The following is a 23,089-nucleotide window of genomic DNA, read 5'->3' as shown; positions in this document are numbered from 1 at the left end:
ACACAAGGATGGCAATGGTTGAGTTCGAGTGAGCGTACAGAAATTTTACTCGGCTGTTCACTCGAAATAAAGACTCTGAACAATAAACTCTGACAAAGCTAGAGTGGTAGGAGAGTTTAAACATGCCAAAGTTATTTACATGGATTTTGACTGTTGTTGTTTTTTTTTTGCATTTGAAATCTTAAAGAAACAGAAACTCTTCTGTTACATTAGGAGATTTGTAAGAAGTTTCATCTTATTTTGTTAATTATTGTTGTTCAACTGCTAGCATACCCTGCTCGCCAGCAGGGAGAGGGATGGGTGTTGATTTGTTCGACCCCACCCCCTTTCCCTCTCCTCAATTCCAATTCCCCTCCCCTCCCCCCCCCCCCCCCACCCAGAGAAAAATGGCACTTTTACAAGCACTCTCATGAGTACCTTAGAATACTGACATCGATGAAACCATCGAGGAATGGCAGTCTAGAATAATCCTAAGCCTGACAGAGATTTTCTCATTAAGACTTGAAAGAAGATGATTTTTTGAAAGATTTCTTCATTTGAGGGTTTTGTCTGTTCCACCCCCCCCCACCCATTTTTGTACCAATATTACATTCTATCACCCAAGCACTAATACGTGCTAACTTTGGTGAAGATTTGACCATGCGTTTTCAAGAAGAAGATAAAAATGTAAAATTTAGGCCAAAATATGCATGTCTGGACCAACCATGAACAATAAACTTATAATATCAACATAAAAAGATTTTTAAAGAGTCCTTACTTTCTTTTTATTGGGTGGGGGGGGGGGAAGCAGCATTGTGCCCATTTGAACAAAGTGGGATCCTATCCCCCTGGAGATGCTACCTGCCAAGTTTGGTGAAAAGAAGATGAAAATGTAAGAAGTTTACACACAATGCATGACACCGGTGATGCACGATGCTCACCTGAGCCTTGTGAGCTTAAAGTCTTTTCTTGAACCTGAAATTATAGAGTCAAAGCAATACATTAAATAAGTACTGATGACTACAGTTTCAAGTTTGTTAATGGCGGATCCATGGGTGCCCCCCCCCCCCTCTTTGGACTCGTTACAAAGGAAGTCACAATTTGCAATACTGAATATCACATCTAGTTTACTATATTCCTACAGTTATTAACTAGAAATGTCGCTATGGCAACTGATGCCTCCGCCATAATGCATAAAGTGAAATTGTAACATTCTCATCTAACCTTTGACCGTTTGACCTTTGACCTTATGACATGAAACTCTTTCTGGAGAGTCTTTACGCAGTAGTTCATGTCTACACTAAGTTTTTAATAAAATACCTTCGGACATTGCATGGATATGGGGAAATAGCAACATTTTTAGCATTTGACCTTGACCTTTTGACCTTTGACCTCTTGCCAATGTCACTAAAATCAACTCAACTAATTGCCCCATCATACATCATCCTTGGACCAAATTTGGTGAAAGCTGCTTCATCCAGTTTTGAGTTATCACGTAAACAGTTAAATTTTAGGATTTGACCTTGATCTTTGACCTTTGACCTCTGTCCAATTTCACTCAAAAACTAATCAAATAATTTTCCCATCATACATCATCCTCGGACAAAGTTTGGTGAAATTTGCTTGATCCAGTCTTGAGTTATTGCGTAAACGGATACAATTTCATGATTTGACCTTGACATTTGACCTTTGACCTTTGGCCGATTTCACCCAAAATCTAATCAACTAATTGCCCCATCATACTTTATACTTGGACCAAGTTTGGTAAAATTCCAGTCAATATTACTCAAGTTATCGCGTAAACGAATGCGGACGGACGTACGGACGGACGTACGGACGTACAGACGGACGGACAACCCGAAAACATAATGCCTCCGGCACCACTTCGTGGCGGAGGCATAAAAATACAAGCTTGTCCTATACAATGTACTACATATATACAGTATTCAAAATTTTGCTTTCTACTGTACGCATTCTTGGCATGTGAAACTGACGACTTCACTAGTCTGTACAGTACAATAAATAGCATTTATCTCAGCTTTCACTTTAATTTAATGTACTGGCTTTTTTCAGGTTTTACACAATTGCTCAAAACATGACTCACTGCAGAGGGTTTTTTTTTGTGTATGTGTGGCACTTCTAACAACTTCGAAAAAAAAACAACAACACCCAAGTGCATTTATCTTGCAAAAATATTTTCCAGCAGTAGCTAGACTTTTCATCATGCAAATATTTCTCCCTAAATTTATGCACAGGACTTGGAAAGGGTTGTTACTTTATCACAAAAAAAAGGATGAAGAAGAAGAAGAAAGGTTTCAAACACACAAAACAGAATGCAAAGACTACATTTTTGCTATTGCAATGCCGTACAGTTTAATCACACACTATACATTTCTAGGAGTAAACACAGTTCAGCATAATATCCTACGTAATGGAATCAACCACATTTTGAATGGTGCTTGGAGATCCAAGATCATAAGAGAGTAGATGCTGATTCCAGTAATTCATTTGCTTTTTTCACACAACCTGCCAGAATAAGTAAACCAACACCTTCGTAGTCTGCATCTGGACATACTTGTATGAAACAGAAATGTCTTTACAGTGTGGTCCCTCAAAGCAAGTTAAATGCAGTATACACATGTATTTTTTGGTGACAGAACAACAAGTTGAGCAAAAAAGACTTTACTAATCACGGACAAGTAGGTGAATATTTGACTCAATTTCTTCCTAAATGTGTGCACAAGCTTCAGTGAGACAAAATCATGAAAGTGTGGTACGTGGGATGGGGTATGCACATGTACATCAAACAACATGGATAGTGGTGTGTGGGACCACTTCATTCACTTACCCTCGAGTTCAAAAGAATCAAGAACTCATTGCAGCCATTTTTGAAAGAGCCTGAGAACTTTGGTATTACTCTGCCCACAAGTCATGTAATTTTCAGACCAAAATACCCCCAGTGCCGCAAGACTTAAAAACATTGATTTGAAATTGCCTGGGTGTCGAACAACTATTGTAAAATCTGATTTCACACGACTACAAAATGTGGAGATTTAAACAAACCAAAAAATGTGATCATATTTAGTTTAAGTGGTAAAAGTTTGGAGCATGGCCCCCTATGATGGTCTGTGAGACAGGGTGAGAATTGGCAGTAAAACCACAAAAAGGCACAAATGTGCAGAAATGCACAAACTTGCACAGAATTCGGTTTTGAATGTGTCAGCTAGTGGAATGGCAACTTCTTGCTTTAAATGGTGGAAGGCATTGACCATTACAGAGTATACTACTATAAGACTGTTCTTAATGACATAAAGCTGTAAGTCTACATTTGTGCCTTTGGAAACCGAATACAAACTCAAACAGCACTTAAAGGAAAGAAATATCATGATACGAATCTGCCCATGGTCTGAACACGGTCTTATTCACTCAGGGTAGCCTCTTCAGTGTTTGAACAGATCATGCAGCAGCTTTGGTGTCTATGTATTTTGCAGGATATAAAGCACCAAATTATATAGAGTATAATATATTCTTTTCACCCAAACACTGCTGCTATTTGTTATCAATGCCCACAATAGTATAAATCATAATTTTATGCTTAAAAGGCAGTTTGTTGAAAATATAAGAGGGTTAAAAACACAACAATACATTATACATGGAGCATAAAATTCAATGTAAAGTATTGAAGCTGCATAAATACTTCTTACATAATGCATACAATTCTCCAAACATAAAATTGTGGGTACCAGTTGATACATTTTATGGACAACATCTAAAAACTTCCATCAGAAATATTAAGGTAAAAAGTAATAATAAATACACAGAGGGCAATGCTTTCGCACTGGCCTGAGAAACTTGTGGAATATTTCAGCTTAAGTCACGGCCAAGAATGCACAATTTGAATGATGACAAACAAAAAATGGGTTAAGATTCTGGCATTTGAAATTGTACAGCTTGTACAAACAGCTTGCTGCAAGAAATGGTGACAAGTTATAGGAAACAACAATGATCTCATAGTATGAACAAACTGAAAACTGTTTCATTAATCTTTTGACTGCAATATAGCCCATATATTTCTTTCTTGGTATTCAAAGAAAAAGACAAAATCAGTATTGATGGACCTTCGTCGAGGTACTTGCTTCCCTCTCAAGGTTATTTCTTCTCTGCTACGCAAATCATCTGAAAATGATTTGTGTATGTGTGTGTGCTTTAATGACACACACATTACTCTACACAATATTTTTTTTTGCTGCCTTCATGTATGAAGAGGTGTTTGTCAAACACAGGTATGCAAAGTTAGACTAGGATTCTGCATTATGTTATTCAAGAACAGCTGAACTAACCACCAATAGCAGGAGTCATAGAGAACATTAATTCTATAGGGATAGACTTTGTAGCTGTTGACCATCTTTAAGCCCATCTGCTTGTAAGAGTACTAGGTGCATACAACAATCTTGCATTTCAGTTCAAATTTCAGCACTGAGTTTAACCTTGTGAAAGGTATGCTCTGGGCAAGAGGAATATATAACCTGCTCGTGCAAACTGTTGACAAAAATCTGAAAACGATATTTTACGCCGGCAGGCCTGTATAACTGCACGGTGCAGACTGCTGGTCATTTGAGCAGAACCTATGTTCAAGTTATCAATACTTATTTGTTCTTAAACCAATAACCACTGATTAATCAGCAAATAAGAACCTTCCCCTGAGCTGTACCCAACCAGTTGATCCATATAGAAAAATCACAAGCCACATGCTACCAATGAAGTACTGTACCAGCAGCCAGAGAGAAACCACAAAGTTTTTCAAAGGTAAATGCTGCAAGAGTCTACTGACTGCTGATGTATATTACCGTTCAAACAAAAGCTTGTGCAAGTTAATGATGAAATGTTTTTCATTTAATTGATAGTGGGAAAATGAGGAGAAGCACCTTGTTTTTTTCATTTGTGTCTTTTCCTTCCAGCACCAATTTGGACACATTTGTATCATGTTATCAAGCAGCATGGTAAGAAATATTATATAAGAACTTTTTTGTTTCAGTAAATAAGATTTTAAAAATGAGATGAGGATGTTTGACATATCCACACATCTGAAATGGTAAAATACATGATCTGCAACTTGAAGTGAGTGTACCCTTTCCCATTAGCCTCATCGTAATCCCAAATCTCTCTATTGCTTGCTCACAAATGCATCAGATTGAGACTACAACTGATACAAGAAAGGGATCTCCCCCAAAACCCACAAAATCAAATATCCCTCTATCCGTGAACCACACAATTTAACCCAAGGACAGATTTTTAAAAAAAATGGAAAAAGAAATGCTGCAGTACTGCAACCAACTTGCATAATATTATGAACTTTGACACATTTTCGCTGCATGATTATATCATATTATTTTGAAGTCATAATCACGAATTCACATCAAGGATGCCACTTCCTAGAAATTGCATTACAAAGATTATGCATTTGATCAGTACAGAGCAGGCTTTGGTGAACCAGCCCCAAACACATGACACCAAACCAGTCTGCAGAGGTCACTGTACTCTACAAGCCCTTACAAGGCATACAGATAGTCGGCTGAGAATGATAAGGGCATTAAGTTGGCACTAAAGAAATAGCGTTCAAGGCACCTCCTTAATGCCCTTATTCTTAGCAGACATAATGCAATGTATTTCATAGCAAATATTCACCCCTCTGTTTTTATATCTTGCTTCGACAACCTGTATGCAACATCAGGAAAATATGGATACATTAATTTTTTACATACTGAAAATAAAGGTATGCCATTCTACATTAGGTGTGAAATAATTTCTTAGGAACCACTGAGAACATGATGTACTGAATCTTTGCAACATTTGTTGTCAGGGGGCAAGGCCTGCCATAATTACCGTAACCACTGGGATACTATTATAAATCAACCCACTCTGAGTTGTTCGATGTCACGCTCTTGGTTGGCAATCTTCAAATGCAAGCACGTCTTTTTCAATTTTAAAAGATGGCTACGCACTGAATGTTTACTTCCATTACAATCAAACATACGACCTTATCATACAAATAATGGCACAACTCCCGTCTGATCATTATCAGACATACACCTCCTCCTTCAAACACAAAGTGATTGCACTAACTTTCATTGTAAATATTCCAACACATTCTCTCTTACTTCCAACAACCAACGGGCCAAGATAAAAATGAATACTTATGCACCCTGATCTTCAGGCTTTACAAATACCCTGCTACCACTTGAAAATGGCAACTAATTTCAAACAGAGCTCATTTCAGAAATAACACACACACACACACACAAAGTCTTTATATCTGTAGTTCCCATTCACCTGAAGAAATTGTTGATATTTGCTCTAAAATGGACACACATGCATAAGAAATGCATTAAATCTTTCTCCATTGCAAATTGTAAGGACAAGATAATTTCAGCAGCAAAAAAAAAAAAAGAAAAAAAAAAGCGTTTATTACCCTAGAAGTTGATGGGTCAAACAATTTTCCTATTTAATCATATCATGCATATACTTCTAAATGTTAAACAAGAGTAAAGCTGAATAAAAAATGAGGGAATATGATAATACAGAATTCAATTCAGCCTAATATTGCAGAAGATACATGTGTAACTCGACAACGTAGTGCGAGATTAAAAGCAAGTAAATACCTGGTTGCATATTTCAAGCCATATGGGTCATGGTCTACGATGTAATTGCACAATAACTTTAAAATGAAAAAATGAAGTCTTTATCACCACCATATCTCATTAACCACACTTAATTCAGAGTTTGTGCAATTTGCTGGAAGCAACCTTCCACACCATAAACATGTGCTCTTCTACGTGTAGTTCTTCCCACGAGAAACTCCCACCACCAAGGCAAGGAAAATGGGGCAAACGCTGACAAATGAAAAAACAAAATCAAATACACATTATAGGGTAATGAAGTTTCACTTATTTTTTGGTTGTGACTGCACTAACAGTCACCCGACTTAATTGCCAGCAGTGTGTAGAACTGCAGTATAGTTCAAGTAAATGGCTTTTTTTTTTCTTAATATCTTGATCAATTTCTCCATGTAACAAACCATACATTTGTGGCAATAGTATCATTTACATAATTCTGTCTCTTTGCTCAACCCCCCACCATCATGGAAAAAAAAGAGAAAAAAAAAAACAATAAAGGGAATGTCATATTGCAAATTCTTCAAATTATATTTCAGAAATTTAACAAGGTAAGTTTTGTTTGTCTCTCATATGTAATGAGATGACACTATGAGTTGTTGTTTCATCATCTACACTCACAAGCTACGAAACTGGATATACCATGGACATTCATTTGAAGAGATACAGGTATGCAGCACAAACAATATTCTGTTTGACTACTTTTATCCCCCGTTCCTACTTGAATTGTCAAGGAGAGAACTCTAGCATTAGATTTTCAGTCAGAAACACAAGCAAGTTGCTCGTTTCTCTAGTTGTGCTGAGCATATGATTGTAAATCCATTCCCCGGACTGATATCTTTAAACAGTGATCATGGCGAAATCAGCATCCAATTATTCCCACGGGAGATCGATATTTAAAACAAATCAAAATCAAAATCACTCTGACAGACATCTGCTAATTCATTTCATCCCCCCGCCCACCCTAGCTGATCTGACCAAATAACTGAAAGCCAGATTAGTATGGTCGTACAATATTTTGTCTCATCACTCAAACAGGTAATAATTCACTAACATGTCAATCATGAACAGTTCTAAAACATCGAGCCTCATAAAAAATAAAATGTATTCTCTGCATAATAACTTAAGAAATGAAATGAAAAATAAACATGTAATGCGTGGTTTACTATTTCAAAGAAGTCATATTGACATTCATATCTGTATTGCATGATAACAAGCATACATACTTACATACATAGCACAAACACGCACCCACAAATTAAGAAATCATCATTACTTTTCTATTTCAATCCCACATCTGATGCAGGCTTAAACTCACACACACCTGCAGCAGTATCCTGCCATTCACTCAACCTCTGTGGCAACTAAATACACACAAGAGTTAACTACTGTATACGCCATAGATTTCGCGAGGGTTTATTTCCGCAAATTTCGCGAGTCTGGTGCTACTCGTCTAATCAACAGTGCACGTAAAAAAAATATTTACCTCCGATTTCAATGCATGAATGCCACTTGCATATGCAGCCATATGCAGTGCAGGTGCAGGGTGAATGATACGACTTGTCTTATACTGACATCTCCGTTCAGGTCACTGCTCTCTTCCACTGCAAATTTGACTACTCGTAAAAGAGTTAAAGATTCACAAAAAAAAAATCAGACTCACAAAATACATGGCGTATACAGTACACAAACATGGCATTGATGCCATATGAATGGTGGTGATGTTGTTCAATAAATATTTTTAGAATGATCATACTTTTTCACACATTTCCAGCCCCTGCTTCTGTTCAAGGCTTCTTTTCTACAGGGCAAGGATTCATGCTGGTGATATCAGTCTGAACTCGACTCTCTCTGGCTGTCCACACATGTGATTGGTCTAGGTGGGATGCCAGAAGGGAATGATGGGGGTGAAATAAATGACTTGATCCGCACAGATCTGGTGGAGAAAGCTTGCAAGTTACTGCATCTTCAACAAGAGTGTGCCCCTCACCTCACATGGGAGAGGGATCTTGATGAGTAATGGTGGAATACACAAGATATTTCAGAATTACGAGAGTTCTTGTTTGTAATCCCCTTTCTGAATCGCTTTTTTCTAAAGTGAGTTGTCGACCACCAACTGCAAAAGACATTCTCCTTAAAATAGCTGTACAGTGCTCACCCATTAATCACGAACCTCTTGTTACTATGTAGGAGAAAAACTTGTCTCCTGACCCCTCCTGATTAAGCGGTGACCACTGTACCATTGATATTGTGTCCTGTCAATCAACTCTTGATAACACAACATGAAAAAGTATGCAAATATCAACATGCAAGCACCATGGCAAAAGCAAAAGCAAGGTCAAGTAAGGTTCCACCTTCTCAAACATATTGTAGAGGTCAAGCCGCTTAAATTACAAATGTGAACCCAGATTTGTGCGTAACACAATTGGCAAAGACCACAGCACCAAGAGTGGCAAAACACGATGTCAAAAGCATGTTTTGGGGAAATGTGGCTTAGTCTTGTTTTCTGACTTCCAAAATTTGCTCAATTACTATGAAAAATGTCTCTAATTATGAGAAAGAGAGATTTATCCAGGTGAACATTGAAGGGGAGTCTGGACAAAACCACTTTGGTGAGGATAAATACAAAGCAGCACTTGCCAAAATATCCTCACTTTTTGTGTCAATAAGATCACGCCCTTGGACTACATCACCATAATTAAAGTCCATGGTTAACTGATCGAAGCAGGCATTATCCAAAGAGCGTATTCCCCGAGGGGCCCGGTATGGCAACTCCCTTGAGATGCAAGCCATACAGCGCCCCGACGCCGACACCGAAGATCGCGCCGACCACGAGCACAGTGACGGCCAGCCAGCGCCAGCTCCAGCGGTACCGGGCCGGCGCAAAGCACCCGAGGAACGCGGCGCAGGCCGTCAACGTGTAGGCGATGGACACCAGCGTGTTGAGCGCCACAATCTGGCCGAACTTGGCGAAAAGCTGGACGGTGGTGAAGCAGAGCGGGATGGCGGCAATCACGGTGGTGAGGGCACTAGACAGGATGGAGACGCCGATGGTGCTCATCGAGTGAATCGCTCGCTGGCGACGTATATGACTGGAGGACTGGAAAGAAGACATAATACACATCATTTTGCTCAGTTCTGATCTCTTTCCAATCACTTCCACATCACTTTTGACAGATCTGCTCTTTCTGTTTTTTTCCTACCTTTGACATTAGGATAATACTACAGAGACTCCAACCTCAAGCACCTTGTGATCTGGAGATTCTCCCGCCTGAAACCCCTAGCAAACGGGAGACTCCAACGCGAAGCGCGAAGTTCCTTGTGGCCGGGGTCCAGCTCTAGGCTTCTAGATGTTATCTCATGCTATCTAAGGCTTATTTTTCAACATACGATGACACTAAGTTAGAAATCATTTCAAGCGGGAGAAATTAAATCTCAAGCGGGAGAACAGGAGATTTAACAAAAATGGGCTTTCGGCGGGAGAGCTTCCGTCGAAAGCGGGAGAGTTGGAGTCTCTGATACTAGCTGGGGAAGTATGTATAGCTACTTTTGATAATGAATTCCGAATTATTGAACTGTAATGAAGAGGTAATCCTATCAGTGGACATATCGAGTAGTGAGGAATATATCATTTATTTCAACAACATAGTAATACTAGCACCCATTTTATCTGGAGCAACACGCTGCAAACAGACAATTCAGTTCAATGCCAATCTATTGCATTGAATTCAATTCAATTCTGTTTAATTGATTGAATTCCAATTTGAATACTGCTTTCACTACTTCCTATGCATATTGTTGCACAAAGATTTTGGATACATTAAACATGAGTAAATCAAGTCTAAAAACACAATTTCAGGTCTTGGCCAACATTGCACTGTGGTATATATAGAGATATCAGCAATCAGCACTGCAAAAATTGAATTACAAGCCACATGACTGTTGAGTGAAAGGAAAAAATTATCACAAATAAAAAATCATGCTTAAGCAAAAATAAAAATTATGCTGAAGTAAAAAAAATAGTCACTTCAATGTCCTAATCCTTAAAACCGAGACCCTACTGTACATATACAGACAACAAACAACAAAGCGTGAGAGGATTTTTTTACCTTCCCTGAATCGAGTTTGACGTGGTTTGCGGCTACGCGGTAGCCCTCCACCAAGTGGATGCAGTAGTCGATGGAGGATCCGACAAGGATGGAGAGCGACACCGCCTCCACTGCGCCCATCTGCCATCCCAGCAGGTAGAAGAGACTGACTACCACCAGGATCACACCTGTAGAACGTTCCAAAGAACATCAAAAGGGTAATCAAGGACCGGCATCACATGCACACCCAAGAAGAAAACCCAGTCAACACACCATTGTACATTACCCCTCCCTCAAACATTGTAATGTTGTCATAAAAACATTCTTGGGCTTCAAAAGTCAAAGGAGATTGAGTTAGATGTCAAATGTTTGATTTTTCATCAAATAATAATATCTTATATTTCTCTTTCAACTCACCGTACTTACGCTTTGCAAATTTCTCGGCTTTAACATCTGTGACATTATCTGGGTATTGTAGTGACAAGTCTAATCTTACTATTTTATTTCTGTGGCAACTCCTCTTCTGAATGACGTACCTTTGTGTGAGAATAACACAATGATCACACAATCAATGCGGATTATTGTATCAATACTGCGGATGATAACTACATCACTGCTGTTATTGTAACACAGAAATAGTATTATGTATTGATTGTTTTTATTGATTGATCACCGGTAATATCTGATATTCTATGTCTGATATGGGTTGCAATAATGTAAACTCTAATATTGTTGTTTTGTATCCCCATGTACGTGTCTAAACCTGCCATTCGTTTTGAATGAAACGGTGGACCTGGTTCTTTTGTATATTTGTTATTCTCACACTTATTTGAACTTGAATAAAGTCATGATTAAACAACTGCTTCGTTACCTCTCCAATACATTGCCCAGTGAAGAATTTACTTTAACTGTGGCACCTACTTTTTGTTCAACTAAACCTTCTTCTTGAGGCAAATAATTAACGACAGAGATTGGATATTTATGTATTACTATCCCACTACGCTGAAAGACATAGCACACAAATTTCTTTACAAAGGCTGATCCCAAGTTCTTACTTATCCCGCCATCCAGTTCTGAAAATAGATGGGTATAGACCCTAAGACTTCTTCTCAGCACTCTTGTTCAGGGCAACAGAATGTACAAATGATATCACTTCTTTCATTGAAAACATACCTGCGATGGTCACAAATGCTATGAGCAGAATGGTGAGGTGGGCAGTGAAGAAGGCGACGGCCACCACACAGACGATCAGGGAGAAAGCGACACCATATATTGCACTGGTCACTCCTGTCAAGATAAAACAGACGCCAGGCAATTATTACCAGTGAACATTGGCATCCAGAGAACATGATCAAATCTACTGGATAAGGATAGACAGATGAGGTAGCAGTATTTTGCATGTTTTAGCTACATCTTCCTAGAGCTGTAAGTTGTGGTAAATGATGTTACATATCCTGTCTGACAAGTAAATATAAATAAATATGAATGACTGTGGACCATTCTCCACAGCAGTTTTTTACTACAGTCACCTTCCATAACAGGTAGTGCTGCTTATACAGTTGCCATGATACAAAGAAATCATAATTTGAAATTTGCGCTGCTTTGAATCACAACAGTACGCCCAAGATGCTAGAATCGACAAGCTTCTAGTGTGGCAAAAGGAAAATGCTCCACATTTCTGAATGATCCTTATCACTAGCATCATCAAGATCACCAACATTACCAACATCACCACCATGATCGCCAATATCATCAACACCACCACCACCATCACTACCATGATCTGCATCACCACAATCATACTCATCAACATCATCAACACCATCATTACCATCATTGTAATTATCAACATCAACATAATCATCATCGCCATCATCATCATCATCACCAACATCATCATCATCATCATCATCATAATCACCATACAACCATCATTCTACCAATCTAATGAGTACAACAACTCCCTGGCTCGGTTTCGTGAGGCACAGCTTACTTTTGGGGCTTTCAGTCACCTCTGAAGGCATGTCCTGACTTGCCCCATCTCACTCTGGCACGCTTTGACAAAGTTGAGACTGAACGCACCCCCTCCTCAACCTCTTCACTAGTCCCTTACCTATAATCTCCATGAAGACCTGCTCCCAGTAATCACACGTCTGGAAGGCTGAGTCGAGTCCCACCCTTTCCTCCTCCGTTAGACCTTCCTTCATCTCAGTGATCGCCTTCTCCCAAGCCAGGTAGTCCTTGTATGCCTCGAAGCTTGACTTCCCCTCGTAGATTTTCTGTTGGCAGAGATAAAGTTTTGAGTAGATGTAAGAAAGATTGACAAGATCTGTCAGTGAGCTTCTCATATCCATGCACTAATTCAATACCAGCAGCAGAGTACAGCAAAATCAATGTCATTATCAGGTACATATTGTACATGTGATAAAGTTTGGGACTGACCACATAAATCACTGTCACCATGTCATTCATGCACTTCATTTGCCTGGCTTGAACAATAAGGTGATGACTGCAACATGCATGAAAGTTGTCTATTTCCACAGTAAACAACATTCATTTTGCATCAATACCTCAGAACTTTAAAGACAATATATATGATCTGTCAGTTTTGTTCCATTAAAAAAACTGCCACAGACTGTAAAAAGAAATTCACAAGGATTTAAAACTCATACAGCAGGGTTGTCAACACTTTAAGATCAGATAAAAAACATATAAATGCATGGTAAAAGCAAACAAACAAACAAGGAAAAGTAGAAATTACGCGGTGCGTAATATATGTCCCCGCCGGAAGTAGCATTTTGTAGCAAAATGTGCAATATAGGTAAAAAATCAAGGTCAAAGGTCAAAATTCTGTGTAAAAGTTTTGAAGCCCTCACCTAGTGCCATCACATAAAGCAAACGGAATCGAAATCGGGTTAGAAATGGCGAAGGAGTAGCATTTTATAGCCAATGTACAATACAGGTCAAAAATCAAGGTCAAAGGTCAAAGAAGGCAAAGGTCAAAATTCTGTGTAAAGTTTTGAAGCCCTCACCTAGTGCCATCACATAAAGCAAACGGAATCGAAATCAGGTTAGAAATGGTGAAGGAGTAGCATTTTGCAGCCAATGTACAATACAGGTCAAAAATCAAGGTCAAAGGTCAAAGAAGGCAAAGGTCAAAATTCTGTGTAGAAGTTTTGAAGCCCTCACCTAGTGCCATCACATAAAGCAAACGGAATCGAAATCGGGTTAGAAATGGCGAAGAAGTAGCATTTTGTAGCAAAATGTACAATATAGGTCAAAAATCAAGGTCAAAGGTCAAAGAAGGCAAAGGTCAAAATTCTGTGTAGAAGTTTTGAAGCCCTCACCTAGTGCCATCACATAAAGCAAACGGAATCGAAATCGGGTTAGAAATGGCGAAGGAGTAGCATTTTGTAGCAAAATGTACAATATAGGTCAAAAATCAAGGTCAAAGGTCAAAGAAGTCAAAGGTCAAAATTCTGTGTAGAAGTTTTGAAGCCCTCACCTAGTGCCATCACATAAAGCAAACGGAATCGAAATCGGGTTAGAAATGGCGAAGGAGTAGCATTTTGTAGCAAAATGTACAATATAGGTCAAAAATCAAGGTCAAAGGTCAAAGAAGTCAAAGGTCAAAATTCTGTGTAGAAGTTTTGAAGCCCTCACCTAGTGCCATCATATAAAGCAAACGGAATCGAAATCGGGTTAGAAATGGCGAAGGAGTAGCATTTTGTAGCAAAATGTACAATATAGGTCAAAGGTCAAGGTCAAAGGTCACGACTGAAATTCTGTGTAGAAGTTTCAAAGCTCCCATGTAGTGCTATCATATAAAGCAAACAGAATCAAAATTGGCTCATTAATGACAGAGAAGTAGCAAATTTAAGATTTTGATCACACACGGACGCACACACGGACACACGGACGGACGGACGGACGGACGGACGGACGGACGGACGGACACACGGACGGACGGACGGACACACGGACACACACACGTACGGAGCCCGTTTCATAGTCCCCTGCTCGAACTCGTTCGGCGGGGACAAAAACGTTTTGAAGGCAAGAATCATAATTTTGTTCAATGAGGCAAATAGCACATATCCCACATGCTTTTTCAACCCTCAGAGAGAACATATTTTTCATGTCAGACACATATATCCTGATATTCTATGCAGAAAACAAATACTAAATAGAACAATACACAGACTAGATACATGAAAACATATTATGAGCTGACAACTCCACGAATGCTGACCAAGAGGTCAGGTTGAAATCAATAACTCAAGTGGCAATGGAATGCAACTTTTTTTGCCAAGGACTGAAATACAATACGGCGCAACTCCGATATTATCCTCCACTTCTTTGTGCATTTGATATGTCACTAATCCACTGTAGCCTCACCGATTCAAAGGCCATGGCGAACCAGACGGCCCCTTGACTGGACAGGCCCATCTTGGCGTGCGACCTCTGACCCACTAGCCGCTTGGTCGCTGGGAGGTCACTGCACTCTTCCGGTAGCATCATCCCTGCCCTCTGACAGGTGGGTAAGTATGCTGAAAGAATCCAATTCAATGAATCACTTTGTTGAACTTTCCATTCATGCACATACACATTCACAAGCTATGTACAAATCACAGATGGCTATTTGCAAAAATGTGGGCTGTAAACTGCACTAAACTGTGGTGCCATGGCAAATCTATATTTTTAATACACCTTCTTGGTACCTATCTTACAAGCTCATGATTTATACCACACAATAAAGAGGGCACCCTTAGCACACTCAGAAAGAAAATTCTAATTTTTCAATTTCAACTTAGCAGGCAACTCATCAAAACTAGGACAAGTTTTAGTCTAATGCACAATGCTACTTTCAGATTGATACTTTTTAATAAAGAAAGGTATTTCTGTCCTGTGCATCAATGATCATGACATTGATGGTTGAAATTAAAATGAATAAAGTCATCATCCCCATCATCATCATCATCATCACCACCATCACCACTATCATCATAACATTATCATTATCATCATCATCACCATCATCAGCATAATCATCATCACCATCATCTTCATCATCATAATCACCATTATCATCATCATTATCATTATCATTATCATCATCATCACCATTATCATCACCATCATCATCATCATAACCATCATTATCATCATCATCATCATCACCATCACCACCACCATCACCATCGTCACCATTATGACCACCATCATCATCACCATCCTCATTCACATCATCATCATCCACATCATCTGTTGTAATGTACCAATGGTTACTCCTTCAGCATAATCACAGTTCTCACACATTGCCCTCTATTTGCTTGTACCCAATCCAGTGCCACACTTGCATTTCCACTTGCAGGTCAAAAGTACATCTGAGAGGAACTACCAATGGCGGACAGGCAGAGAAACACTAGTCCCAGTGCTAACAATCACAGATTTATTGAGATATTAATGAATGGGCCCTCTGTGAGGGTGCTCTTCGTGTGACAATTCTCACCTGGCGGGAAGCACTCGGCTCCGCCGTCTTTGACGAGGTCGCCGTTGTTTCCGATCGTCTTACAAATCTTGCACAGCGCTTTCACTGTCTCCCACTGCATCGGTGAAAACTCAGGGTCATACAGCACGGCTCCCTGGAGAAGATGAAAAAGCAAAGTCAGTTTGACATGAGGTTATCTTCTGCCTCAGGCCATAATCCACTATTGACCAGCCAAATATGATAACCCAAAATGCCAACACAGAAATGCACATGTGGGACTATGACCTAAGACCATTTTTTTTTCTTTAATAGGTCAACAGGGAGAACCCATACATGCAGTTAAATTTCTCTTTTGCATTGAAAGTCCCATACATATTACATTATTGGAGCTTTGAAGTCTCTTTGCCTATGATGTGTGTATGTGTATATTTTGTGTGGGAGGCAGAATATTTGAAGAGGAAAAGAAATATACCACGAAGCATGCCCAACTATATGAAAACTCCACAGTTCAATCACAAAAAAAAAAAAAAAAAAATACTGCCATCATATCTTCACTCACTTTGTCTTCATTGAGGACGTGTCCGGTCGAGACATTGGTCTTGTCCACACCGCTAATGCCAAACACCACAAAGACCATGGCGGTGCTATCCAGGAGGGGACGACTGGCCGCCTTCCCGCAGTGGCCGGAGGTGGCGCACGGATCGTAGCCCTTGCCCGGAGAGGAGGGGTCAATGGACTGTCCAGATGAGGGGTCATCTCCACCATGGTGACCAGCCTTACCAGGGGTGGGTTTAACTTTGGGCGGGTCTATTGTCACAGACAGAAAGAGAAAGTAAAGGATAGTAAGTACTGTAGGATAACCAGGGGAAGAAAATTAAGGACTGTCATGTCATTATGGTGGGCATGAGATTCAAGGGCCATGTTGATGATTTTCCTTCTGAGGAAAATGCTCTCCTGGCAAAATCAATGACAATATAATGAGACATACTTGGTTCTTGATTGTAGGAAGATTCAAACTTCTTGAAAATGTACTCCTTTTTTTCTGCTCTAAAATAGATTGATAGCCAATCTAGATACAGAGAAACAGCCATTTTAAAAAATCTCTACTTGCTCCTTTTACATTTTCTAGATTGCATATTGTGCATCTGACTGAATGAGTTTAGGACAAACTGTACAAAAGACTTGCGTGTCAGATGTTAATGCACTTTGTTGCCACTTGCAAACCCATTTCGTCAGCAAATACTAAATTCTCCTAAGAAAAGATGACAGCAATATGCTGGGCAGTCCATTCAGGTGTTGAACCATATCACAAGTTACGTTCAGACGGGAGCCCTTAACCTCGAAGTTAGGAAACTTCGAGGTTAGAGCTTGTAGTTAGGGACCGTGAAGACGCACTCGTAGTTAGCAAACCTCGAGGTTTGCTCGAAGTTTCGAGCCACGAGAAATCTTATGGTTAGCGCTCTAACCACGAGCCGCGGGGGGTCCCCACTCGTAGTTAAGCACCGTGTGGACACAAAACACAACGAACTCGAAGTTAAGAGTGACCTCGCCGTAAACTCCGGCCCCCACAATTTCCCTCTGCTTCCGGGTCAACCTCCCAAACGTACACCACAAATACACCACACGTGAAAAACCTATGACGCATGACACAACAACATCATCTTTTCTTCCCATGCGCTTGATCTCTGAAACTGAACACGTCGAACTCGCTATCAAACTGTATTCTATATTCTTCTCCGACGCTAAAAAAATGTTTTCGACGAATATCTTCATAAAGGCATAAAGTCATCAGTGCAGTGCTATCTCTGCATACCATGACAGAGAAAAAGAGTACCCGTAAGCGAGTCCGACAGGGTTCGACTAAAGAATAAATAGACGCCTTGTTAGCAGTGTGGGCTGAAACTTCCGGTTTTGTGGTTTTAACATCGAGTAGGACCCACTCGTAGTTACGGGGGGCAGAAGCTTAACCTCGAAGTTTCGTAACCTCGAGGTTAAGATTCGTCGTGTGGACACACGTCGTAGTTAGGGGGGAAGAGCGAAACCTCGAGGTTTCCTAACCTCGAGGTTAGGGCCTGCCGTCTGAACGTAACTACAGTCAAATGGATCATTCATCGAGATACAATGGAGATTAAGAGGAATTGCTATCCCAATTCATTCATGTTTTTGATATCAGATATTTGGTGCCAATTGTCCAAGGGCAAACAGGCATAGCAATCATACAAATCAAAGTAAAACTGTCCCTAGGCAAATTATGTGAATTCGGTGAATGGAGAGACACTGGTGAAATACTCAATGAAAGTTTGAGGAAAATTGGGCAATATGTTAAAAAAATAGATGTTAAGTTTTGATGTGTTGGTTGAATCCCTGTGCCACACCTTCAAGATGCGAACTCTACATCAATTTGTCATGTAAAAGAAATACAAGAAGATTACGAAAAATAGCAAAATATCTCATTATTGTTCACATTTAAAGAAAGCACACATTCAATAGACTTATTACTAAGACATATTAAGGAATATATTTTTCCCCGTGCCTCTTGTAGGAAACTAGGTCAAGTGCTCTTTCAATGTCCTGGAATTCCTAAAATAAATCCTAAAGTCCTGAAATTAATATCAGTGAAAGTCTGTTCATATTTTCTTAGAATGACTGCCGAGTCTTGTGAGAAGCATACGATACCTTCACAAAGCCCAGCCTTCGTGACGTAGATCTCGCGCTTATCCAGGCACGCGTACTGCTTCATCTGGCAGACGTTGCCGTAGGTACGGCTGTCCGAGCCGCACACCGGCGAGTAATCGTCCTGGTCGCAAACCAGCTGGCAAACACAGTGAGGGCGTTCTCCTGCATCAGTATCCTGGCACACCGCACCAAACTTGCACCTCAGGCCTGTTGTGGTGCACGTTTCCTCTGCAAAAGGAACAAGATAAGTATGGCCAAAATAAGTGCATACTAGTATGTGACAGCCCAGCTCAAAACTCACAAAGAGCAGACCAAATTGAATTTCCACTTTTCTACATCGCTTAACTCGTTGAGGATGAGTCCCGAGTATACTTAGGCAGGTGTCTATGGGAAATGCGTGTTGTAGCAATATCAAACCGTCCTCAACGGGTTTAAACAGTAAAATAGTTATATAACTTGTTAAACAATGACCATCATGACCCATTTAATAAGTGATTGAAATAAGAGAGAGCTAGGAGGTGCAGTTTCATGGAGAAGGGAGACAAGAGAATTTGAAGATATGGGTCACTCAGGTGCTAAGGTCACTTTGGACGGTGTACTGTCTAATTTCCAGGAGAGAAGTTGTTCATATCTAATGTTGATTATGGTAAACTGTTTGAATGACATCCAATCATCGATGTACTCACTCTTGGCCGGAGGGGTTGGCGCGATTTTGTGATGGGTGGTACCATTTGTCTGGGGTGATGAGGAAGCTGTGGGGGAGGACACTGTATCTCCTCCCCCTCCTGTTCCTTTTCCTCCTTTAGCAGGATGCGTGGTTGACCCCACCGGGGGCCAAAATGTCGTCTCTGGGCTGTGCGTTGGCAGCTCCGGTCTTGGCGTCAGAACCCCCGGGTCGACGGGCACCAGGGGGACGATGGGTGGGGCCGGGTGGGTCCCGCCGTGCTCGAAACCGGAGCAGTCCCGGCAGGAGATGTCCTTCCCGCTGAAGTTGTAGGCAAGGTCCAGGAGGCGCTGGAGGTTGGTGTCGGGCCGGTAGAGGGCAGGAGGACGGCTGGCCGGCTGGAGCTGTGACACCAGCGCAATGGTCACACCCAGGATTATGCAGAACAGTACTGTAGTTCATGATACAGCCAAATGAAATGAGATACAGAATTTACACACACTGCAAATTGCTCCATAGCATCATATATTCTGCTCCCATATACTGGACCAAGTATGATCTGTCAGCAATATCATCTTTTTCACCAAAAAAGCCAAGATACACTCGATTGTTTTCACTACGAAGATGACAGAAATGCATGACTTTGATCAATTCCTTTTTTACTTTTAGACATTTACAAAGAAACCTTCGTATCTATGGAGTTACAAAGTAAAGTGAGGCTAGTTTAAAAGATGCCAAGATATGACAAAGCCAAATTTCATCATCATACAGGCAAAGACAATCAAAATGATGAAATGATAACATATAAAATTGACACAAATGCTATGGATGTATTGTTGCATGTTTGAGAGACTGTGTATTCATATACGTACATGGTTGTCAAACATCCTTTGCTGTGTCTTATTTAATAAGAATGAAAAGTACACATGAACACACAGGCTGCATAATCAAATCCTGCTTATAATAAAAGCGACTGTACATTCAGTGATGCGCAATTAGCTGCAAAATAATGATTAAAATCTTATCACAGTATTGACATATCAAGCAATCAATCTTCTTTTTGTTGTTGTTGTTGGTGTGTTTGGAATCAAAGTGACCTGGTCAAGCATTCCCTAGACCTACCTATAATGGCCCATCGGGCCTTCATGACTGGGATGGCCACGTAGCCATGTAGGAGCCGCTGCAGGCCGGAGGTCAAGCTGGCCGCCTCTCTGTTCTCTGCGGATGCCGCATCTGGAGGAGTGGAAGAAACCTGGAGCAGGGGAACATCATCTTCATCGTCTGTCAGAAGACCTGGTATAGGCAGAGAAAAAGGGGTACCAGTCTTTAGGGAAGATGATTCCGGGAGGGGGTTAATTACATTGTACCTCCTAGAGGTCAGTCATAAAGCGCAGAGTGCACTGATCGTAAAGATATGTAGAGCAGTGTATATCGAGATGTAGATTCAACATTCCAAATAAATATCATGTAAGAGAAAAATCACAGATTGTGACACATGTCTGTTCAGTCCCATATGCTGTTTATTGTGTATGGCAGGGGGTATATAGACCTGCCACTGAAAATGGAAACAATGCAGAGTCTGTACAGAATGGTCAAGAATGTGCTACAGACTACATGCAGGGCACACATTACTCACAACATATCTTTGTTTAGTACTACATGCTGCAAATTGGGTATGAGAGAAGGGGGACCAGGAAGAACTACACTAACTGAGATTAGTGACAATGTCTAGGAGCTTTATCAATTAGGGAGAGCTGGGGGAGCATCCTACCTTGTTCCTCTTGTTCATCCTCGAGATCCAACATGGGGATGTCGCTATCATCCAGAAGGTGGTCCGTGGGCACCACAGTCATCGGTGGGCTGGGAGCTGCCTCCAGCTGTGCCGGGCCTCCTTGGCTCTCGTACTGGGCCAGGACCCGGTACAGGCTGGTGCTGCGACGATTGGGGCTGGCCGAAGACCTGGCCTTGCACTTTTGCATTCTGTATTACAGGAAGACCACAACAGGTGTGAAAAGTTTTCTTTTGACTACACGTCTCACAAAGCCAGTCTCAGTCTGGCATCATCTTTTCTTCATTTAGCTGAAGATGCCTTTGTGATACTTTCTACTGATTAGGTCAAATCACCCTGGCAACATGAGATTACACCCGGGTTCCACTCATAAGATCCAAGGGTGGAACCAACACATTTACTCGGTTTCCATCCTACCTCTACGGAAGAAGTGAAGTTGGATCTTTCTTTCCTGCGTGAGTTGTGTCTCGCTTTTGTGCACACTACATCCAGTTTATGTCATATTTGAGAGACAGAACTATGAATCTGATCAGAAGGGACAATCACATTAGCATAACACAGAGCACTGGTTCAGCTAGTTTCACTAGGAGGGGTATTTCTACTGATAAGATATTTCTCCTACTTGCTGGATGCGCCTTACTGGCAAAGGATCCCATACTTTTGACAGACCCATTCAAATTATTAGCCCAACCATGGAGTCTCAGATGTCACACAGACACACTGCCGACTAAAGCTGCCAACTTGGGTATCTGGGCAACTACACTGTACCCCTGGATAACTACCACCCACACCCAGACAGTCCCCCCACCCCCCACCACACACACACACAAACACACACCACAATTAACCCCAGGACAATAAACCCCAAGGACAACCTCCCCTCTCCCCAAGGGTGATTACTCCCTATGACAATTACCCTCCAAGGACAATAACCTCTTACTTGTCCTGGGGGGATAATTGCCCTAGAGGTAGTTATTCTAGAATTGCCAGTCTGCTGCTCTGCCCAAGATTAGACTGTACATTATGTCCAAAAAAAAAAAAGATTACAATCGGATTTTCGCATTGATAACACCCAATTTGATTAAACCGTCTAAATGCTACTTCAGAGTCTTAAAATATAACATCTTAGCGCTATTTTGCAGAAACCCCATTCCATTTGGAAGCGGTCACAGAGAAATGTGGATTGTTGTAAAGCATGTCATGAGTCTGATTCTTCCAAGTTTGGCACTTTTATGCTCTTGTGTGTGAATACAATAGACAGAACTTGGAGTGAAGAGATTTCTGACATACTCTACAAAACTCCTCATTTCTCTTTGACCACTGAAGCAAATCGAATGGTGTTTTCTGTAAGATGTGGGCAATGAGTTACAGTTTCATATCCTGAATTTGTATTTAAATTGATTCACTATTTTTAAAAATATCATTGCGGAAGGTGCCATTGTAATTTTTAGGGGGGACATACGGTACTGCAACAAGGACAGCTTTCCCTGGCAAGTAAATTTTGGACTCACAGGCGCAGCTCGCAATTGAGATACCGGTGCCAGAGGTTGAGGGCCGGGGGCATGAGGGCAGCCACCATCACCCAGCAGAACACCACCAGCAGCATCATGAAGAGACCAAAGTCGAAGATGGCCGGAATCTAATTTGAGGGAAGAGAATTTGAGTAAACACTACAGACTGCATCTCTCAACAGTATGAAAACCAGACATATGGATACATTAACACACAGAC

The 23,089-nt window shown here is 40.7% G+C and overlaps 1 protein-coding gene across 1 annotated transcript in view; it reads right to left on the bottom strand.

Annotated features, from left to right (window-relative positions):
- Positions 1-9,304: 9,304 nt before the first annotated feature.
- LOC139714211 (protein dispatched homolog 3-like) overlaps positions 9,305-23,089 on the bottom strand; it is a 48,689-nt gene continuing 34,904 nt past the window's right edge. The window contains exons 7-18 of the mRNA XM_071625925.1: positions 22,870-22,997; positions 21,341-21,549; positions 20,692-20,862; positions 19,592-20,020; positions 18,906-19,133; positions 16,789-17,036; positions 16,251-16,383; positions 15,137-15,288; positions 12,852-13,017; positions 11,912-12,025; positions 10,760-10,926; positions 9,305-9,750 (exon numbers count right to left, since the gene is read on the bottom strand). Coding sequence (XP_071482026.1) covers positions 9,382-9,750; positions 10,760-10,926; positions 11,912-12,025; positions 12,852-13,017; positions 15,137-15,288; positions 16,251-16,383; positions 16,789-17,036; positions 18,906-19,133; positions 19,592-20,020; positions 20,692-20,862; positions 21,341-21,549; positions 22,870-22,997 — 2,514 coding nt within the window. The 3' untranslated portion in view covers positions 9,305-9,381. The remainder of the gene's footprint in view (positions 9,751-10,759; positions 10,927-11,911; positions 12,026-12,851; positions 13,018-15,136; positions 15,289-16,250; positions 16,384-16,788; positions 17,037-18,905; positions 19,134-19,591; positions 20,021-20,691; positions 20,863-21,340; positions 21,550-22,869; positions 22,998-23,089) is intronic.

This window comes from Diadema antillarum, unplaced genomic scaffold, assembly GCF_040938485.1.
Source record: "Diadema antillarum isolate AM-2024a unplaced genomic scaffold, OU_Dant_1.0 seq00002191_RagTag, whole genome shotgun sequence".
Classification (NCBI taxonomy): domain Eukaryota; kingdom Metazoa; phylum Echinodermata; class Echinoidea; order Diadematoida; family Diadematidae; genus Diadema; species Diadema antillarum.
Note: the sequence above shows the minus strand (reverse complement) of the source record. Positions and strands in the feature narration are given on the sequence as shown.